Source organism: Hordeum vulgare, chromosome 5H (assembly GCF_904849725.1).
Source record: "Hordeum vulgare subsp. vulgare chromosome 5H, MorexV3_pseudomolecules_assembly, whole genome shotgun sequence".
In the NCBI taxonomy this organism is placed as follows: Eukaryota; Viridiplantae; Streptophyta; class Magnoliopsida; order Poales; family Poaceae; genus Hordeum; species Hordeum vulgare.
In genome coordinates this window covers 553,619,366-553,626,231 of record NC_058522.1, presented here as the reverse complement: position 1 = coordinate 553,626,231, position 6,866 = coordinate 553,619,366, and the positions used below count along the sequence as shown (strand labels likewise).

General features: G+C 49.4%; 1 protein-coding gene across 1 annotated transcript; it reads left to right on the top strand.

Moving 5' to 3' along the window:
* Positions 1-2,464: 2,464 nt before the first annotated feature.
* On the top strand, positions 2,465-4,485 carry LOC123452850 (lactoylglutathione lyase GLX1-like). Its single transcript, XM_045129571.1, has 9 exons — positions 2,465-2,661; positions 2,769-2,952; positions 3,038-3,162; positions 3,253-3,317; positions 3,394-3,606; positions 3,714-3,761; positions 3,837-3,944; positions 4,058-4,198; positions 4,284-4,485. The coding sequence occupies exons 1-9, from the start codon at positions 2,547-2,549 to the stop codon at positions 4,323-4,325; spliced, it is 1,041 nt and encodes a 346-aa protein (XP_044985506.1). The 5' UTR covers positions 2,465-2,546; the 3' UTR covers positions 4,326-4,485.
* Positions 4,486-6,866: the final 2,381 nt, after the last annotated feature.

Below are 6,866 nucleotides of genomic sequence, written 5' to 3'. Positions count from 1 at the left end.
AGCTTGTTTGTGTTTGTGCAGGTACTCTGGACTTGACGAGACCCTCCTTCTGGATCGATACCTTGGTTCTCAAACTGAGGGAAATACTTACTGCTCCTGTGCTGCATCACCCTTTTCTCTTCAAGGGAAAAACCAACGCAAGCCCAATCTCCGTCAACGTGTCAATTTCTGGCATTGTTGTTTGAGAAGTAGAAGTGCTGAACGCGTAGGTGCTGTCCGTTCGGCACTGGATCGGGATGGATCATGATGGGATCGCGGGGCGGATCGTGATGAGATCGCGGGACGGGCTACGATTTGGATCGCGAAGATGTTCCACTACATCAACCACGTTATATACACTTCTGCTTAGCGATCTACAAGGGTATGTAGATGCACTCTCCCTCTCGTAGATGGTCATCACCATGGATATATCTTTTGTGCGCGTAGGATTTTTTCCCATGCAACGTTCCCCAATAGATATGAGGGCTCGCAGACGCGTTCGGGCACGCCCGGTCAATCCGCCACGTAGGACGCGACCCCATCCGAGACCAACTACCTTGTTTGTTCATTCTTTTTTTCGTTCTCTCTTTCTTCACCATTCACATGCAAAATGACCAGACATATAAAAATATATGAAAATTACGGTTGTGCAGACAAACAAATAGGAGCTTAAAATGGACACGTCCGATCATTGACCGGACAATTGCTCGAACGTATAGGAGCAACTCCAACCGCCCGACCCAAACAGACGACCATTTTGTCCGCTTTTTGTCCGTTTAGGTCGGCCTAGCGGATACCAACGTCCGCTTCGACGTTTGGGTCGACGCATGCGTCCAACGCTGGCCCGACCCGTTTTTGCCGGCGTGCGAAAAAAAAGTATTTGTGAAAATAATAAACAAACATAATTAAACATTAAAAGACGTCAACGAAGGCCGGCGAGAGTTCACGCGTCCCCATTACGTTCATTAAACATATAAAAACTAAACGAAGAGGCATCCCTAGGCGACGACGTCGTCGTGGGGGCCGGTGAGGTTGACCAACATAGGCGCAAGGCCGGCCGAGGGGAACGCCGTGTTCCATAGCGCAGCTGCCTGCACCTTCGTCGTTTGTCCCGCCGGCGCGGGCTGTGTTGGTGGCGGTGGCAGCGCAACAGCACAGGCGTGCTCCTCCTCCCCCATCTCCCGTCGTTCCTCCCGCGCCTCCTTCTCGAGCTCCATCAGCCGAAGGTCGGCGCGCTCCGCCCGCAGTTGCTCCATCTTCTAGTGCTCGAGGTAGGCTTGCTCCTGCTACGGTGTCACTCCCAGCCAGATGGGCGGCGCACTGACAAACTCGCGGACACAGCTGGTCCATTGGTAGACCTCCCGTGGCTCCGTGGGCTCGGGCTTCGATGGAGGTGGCACGACGCAGTCGCCGACGACCGACAGCGCGATGGCCTCCGCGAGCTGCTGCTGGTACGCCGCCTCCTCGTCGACCTTGCGCCGCTCTTCCTCCTCGCTCTCGCGGAGAAGAGTTGCCAGCGCCGTCAGGTAGGCGGCCTGAGCCTGCTCGTCCTCATCGCTGACGACAGGCGGGGGCAGCGGAAGGCCTCCTGGTTGCACGTCGCGCACGCCACGCCGGCACTGCTCCTCGTGCTCGACCGTGAACCAGACCTTCTAGTGAGGGAGTCGGTCGCGTATGCAGGGTTTTGCCGCTGCGCCGGCGTCGACACACGTCGACGACGGCTCACCTCCTCCGCGTGCAACCGCATCGACCGCGGCACGACCGACACCGGGATCCTCTCTGGATCTAGATGCCAGTGGTGATAGAGGGTGACGTCGGAGTAAGGCAGCGGCACGCGGTGCTCCTAGCGCCACCGCGCTTGGTGCACTAGGACGTTCAGACGCTGGCGAGCCCTGCTGGAAAACACCGGCAGGGAGATGGCGCGGAGGTAGAGCGGAGCCTTGCCCTTATTTTGGAAGGTGCCGGCCATGGTGTCAGGGTTTGGTCGTCGATGAGGTGGCGAGATGGGGATGGGTGAGTTTTGGAAGCAGATGAGGCAGAATCCACCGCACGGGCGGATTAAAAAAGGCCGATCACGGCCGCTGACGCGTGAGCGTGAGGAGAGGAGCCGTCATTAATAATGTTGACCATGGATGGTTGGGGCGGATCCCAAAAGGGCACGCGCGTGAACGCTTCGCGTCCACGCCGACACATTTCAGTCTCATATTTGTGCCGGAAATGAATCGACGCGGACGGAAAACGGATGCATTATGACAATGAATCGCCGCGTTGGACCATCCTTTTTATCCACGTTGCCCAAACAAACGGCTGAGTCGCTCAATTTAAGTTGCTCTTAAGGGTCGTATTTACTAAGTCGATGTGTAGATGTTCTAATGGACGAGTATACGGGCGCCTGCGCTTGCGTCCGAGGGGAGGTGGCGCCTTCTCATTGGATAGTACCGCGACGACGGTTGGTAGCGGGCGGAGCCGGCATTCTCGACCATGAAATTAAGTGAGTGAGGATAGATAGCGCGAGAAAGCGGCACCAAACACCCAAGCACAGCGGGCGGCCCAGCTTCGCGACCACGATGAGGGCTCTCCCCATGGCCGTCAGCCGCGCCGCCGTCGCCTGCGCCACCCCGGCCTCCGGCGGCGCCGTCCCCCGGAGATCCATGCTCCTCTCCACGGCTGCCGCGGGCGCAGGTAAGCTCACGTTCCTTCCTTCCACCACGCCAACTGAGGACACGAGCATTGCATCTGGGATCTGGCTGATTCCGTTCACCTGTTTCTTGCTTCCCGTCCCGGAATAGCGCTGCAGTCCGACCCCATCCGGCTGACCGCGCCCAAGCTCAAGCTCCGCGCCTCCGCCGGGGCCGCGCAGGCCGCCGCCACCTCCTTCTCCAGCAACGACGAGGCCTTCGCCTGGGCCAAGAAGGACAACAGGAGGCTCCTCCACGTCGTCTACCGCGTCGGCGACATCGACAGGACCATCAAGTCAGCCCGCCGGCCGCAGTAACCTTGCAATGCAACACCGGTGTCGTTCTTCAGCAGAGAATTCTGACGGGTCCAATGGATGCAGGTTCTACACCGAGTGCCTGGGCATGAAGCTGCTGAGGAAGCGCGACATACCCGAGGAGAAGTACACCAATGCCTTCCTCGGATACGGCCCCGAGGAATCCAACTTCGCCGTCGAGCTCACCTACAGTAATTCTTACATGCATGGCACACGGAATTAGTGCATTCCCGCTGTAATCTTTCAGCATTGCTAATGTGTGATCCACGATTCATCTGCAGACTACGGGGTTGACTCGTACGATATCGGAGCGGGGTTCGGTCATTTCGGCATCGCAACCGATGATGTAACGCACCATTTCATCAGCCATTTACGATTATTCGTAACAAGATGCTTTGAATCTTGACGGTTGGTCATGACAGGTGGCGAAAACAGTTGAAATCGTAAGGGCCAAGGGAGGCAAGGTGACCAGGGAGCCTGGCCCTGTCAAGGGTGGCAAGACCGTGATTGCGTTCATCGAAGACCCTGACGGCTACAAGTTCGAGATCCTAGAGAGGCCGGGGACTCCAGAGCCACTATGCCAAGTGATGCTTCGCGTCGGTGATCTCGACCGAGCCATAAGCTTCTACGAGAAGGTAGGCAGCTCAAAACCACTTGATGTTCATGACAGTTATGTGGCTTGTTGTACTTACTTGTACCTCGGTGATCACCACAGTGACTTATTATTGTCGCCTAATTGTAGGCTTGTGGTATGAAACTGCTCCGGAAGCGAGACAACCCTGAATACAAGGTGGTCATTATGCTCAATCTATCATTTGATTTCTTGTGAAGCGCCATGTGTTAAACTGGACAAGCTCTTGTGCAGTATACGGTGGCGATGATGGGGTACGGACCTGAAGACCAGAATGCCGTTCTGGAGTTGACCTACAACTATGGTGTCACTGAATATGACAAAGGGAATGCCTATGCTCAGGTATGGAAGGACGTACTCCATTAAAGAAAAAAAGACATACTCCATTGCATTTGCAGTTCATAGATGATTTGAACAGCCAACTGTTGTTTTATCGCTATGGCTTTTTTTCACAGATCGCGATAGGCACCGATGATGTCTACAAGACCGCCGAGGTGGTGAAGCTGTCCGGAGGGAAAGTGGTGCGGGAGGCAGGTCCCTTGCCCGGGCTCGGCACCAAGATCACAGCCATCCTAGACCCTGATGGGTGGAAATCGGTATCACCCTGTCTCCATCTTGTTGATCTTCTGACTGTTGATTGCTCACCGGTTTGAGACTCAATTGTTTCTTTTTGTCATGCAGGTGTTTGTTGACAACGTTGACTTTGCCAAAGAACTGGAGTAACCATGTACAACTTTGACTTTGTGAAAGAACCGTCAACCTCAACGCTTTACCTTTTTACCATTTTTGTAAACATGAACGCATAGGCTTTGGGAGAATTTTTTATCTCTGAATAACGACACATGGAGGAGAGGACAATGAGAGCCAACTCCAATTTTATGGATGTCATTTCCCATCAGGAAGTTCAATTTTTATGGGAAATTTGAGCAAGTTTGAAATGTAAGCTCAGAAGAATGTGGTTCGACCGGACCATAAAAAACAATATGAGCAAAGATCATAAATGATATGCCCGCTCCCATGAGTGTATAGCAACTCCTAAAACGGCACCTATGTGATTCTTAATACCAACCATTGAGGAGTCAATGTAGGTATTAATGGTACATGTATGTATGATTTGACTGTTTTTTTTAAACACTAGTATGGCATAGTGATAGCACTATTCTAACGAGATCAACGAGACACGAGAGACACGGCTTTTTACGTGGAAACCCTTGCGGGAGAAAACCACGGACGCACGAAGGCGCAATCACTATGAGGGTGGAGTATTACAAGTACGAGACGACAGACCGTTTTTAGGTGCGACTACATGAGGTATATATGAGGGGCAATACATGAGAGTCCTTGGAGGACAAGTAAACGAGTTGTACCCGTACGCGTCGGTACCAACGCAAAGGACCACACCGTTTGTACTACGTCTAGTCCAATACGGTAGAATTTGGATCACAATTTAACAATCTCCACCTTGAACCAAATTTCCTCCAGTAGTCGAAGAAAGTGAATAACTTCATCCAAATCAGCATAAACACCTTGTGCGTCAAAGTCCAAAAGGACTAGTGAGAAATACCAACTAAGCCTGAGCAAAGCTCAAACTTATTGGTAGGAACTGGCTTTGTCATCATATCAGCTGGATTATCATGAGTACTTATCTTGCATACCTTCAAATCACCTCTAGCAACAACATCTCGAACATAGTGAAATCTGACATCAATGTGTTTTGTTCTCTCGTGATACATTGGATTCTTTGTAAGATATATAGCACTTTGACTGTCAGAAAATACGGTAGGGCAAGAAGAATCTCCACAAAGCTTAGTGTACAAACCTCTTAACCAGATAGCTTCTTTGCATGCCTCAGAAATAGCCATATACTCGGCATCGGTAGTGAAACAAGCCACAATAGACTGCAAAGTTGCTCTCCAACTTACAACACAACCACCAATGATGAAAACATAACCTGCGAGCGATCTTCTCTTATCCAAATCACCAGCAAAATCAGAATCAACAAAACCAACAAGTCCATCTCCAGTTTTTCCAAACTGTAAATAAGCATTAGAAGTACCTCGCAGGTATCTGAAAATCCACTGAACTGCATTCCAATGGTCTTTTCCAGGATTAGCCATGTATCTACTAACAACACTCGATGCATAAGATAAATCCGGATGAGAACAAACCATGGCATACATAAGTGAACCAACTATACTCGAATAGGGAACTCTAGACATGTACTCAATATCTGCATCTGACTCAGGACATAAGGCTGATGATAATTTGAAGTGTGAAGCTAAAGGAGTACTTACTGGCTTGGCATTATGCATATTAAAACGACGAAGAACTTTATCAATATATCCCTTCTGACTGAGATATAATTTTCCAGACGGTCTATCTCTGGATATTTCCATGCCAAGTATTTTCTTTGCTGCGCCCAAATCCTTCATCTCAAATTCATTACTCAATTGCTTCTTTAGTTCATCAATATCTGACATGCTATTTGCAGCAATTAACATATCATCAACATAAAGGAGCAAATAAATAGCTGAACCATTGACAGTTTTCAAATAAGTACAACTATCATAATTAGACCGTTTGAAACCTTGAGAGAGCATAAAGGTGTCAAATCTCTTGTACCACTGTCGAGGGGATTGTTTCAATCCATAAAGAGATTTTTTTTAACTTACACACAAGCTTTTCTTTTCCAGGAATAACAAAACCTTCAGGTTGTTCCATATAAATATCCTCTTCTAGTTCTCCATGTAAGAATGCAGTTTTAACATCCAATTGTTCAAGCTCAAAATCATTCATGGCAACAATACTAAGTAAAGTGCGAATAGAGCTATGCTTCACAACAGGAGAAAAGACTTCGTTATAGTCAATACCTGGAATTTGGCTATAACCTTTAGCAACCAACCATGCTTAATATCTTGCCTCATCATTAGGAGAAACACCTTCCTTTATTTTGAAAATCCACTTGCAACGAATAGGTTTCTTCTCCCTAGGTAATCTTACTAAATCCCAAGTGCCATTCTTTTCAAGTGATTCCATCTCATCATGCATAGCAGTCATCCACTTATTACTATCACCAGAAATAATGGCCTCGGAATATGAAGAAGGCTCAGCATTACCTTCAATTTCTTCTGCAACAGATAAAGCAAAAGAAACAATATTGCACTCCTCAATTAACCTTTCAGGTGCATTAATACCCCGCCTAACTCTGTCACGTGCGAGATTCCAACCGGGTGGAACAATAGGCTGATTTGGAGTGACATGTTC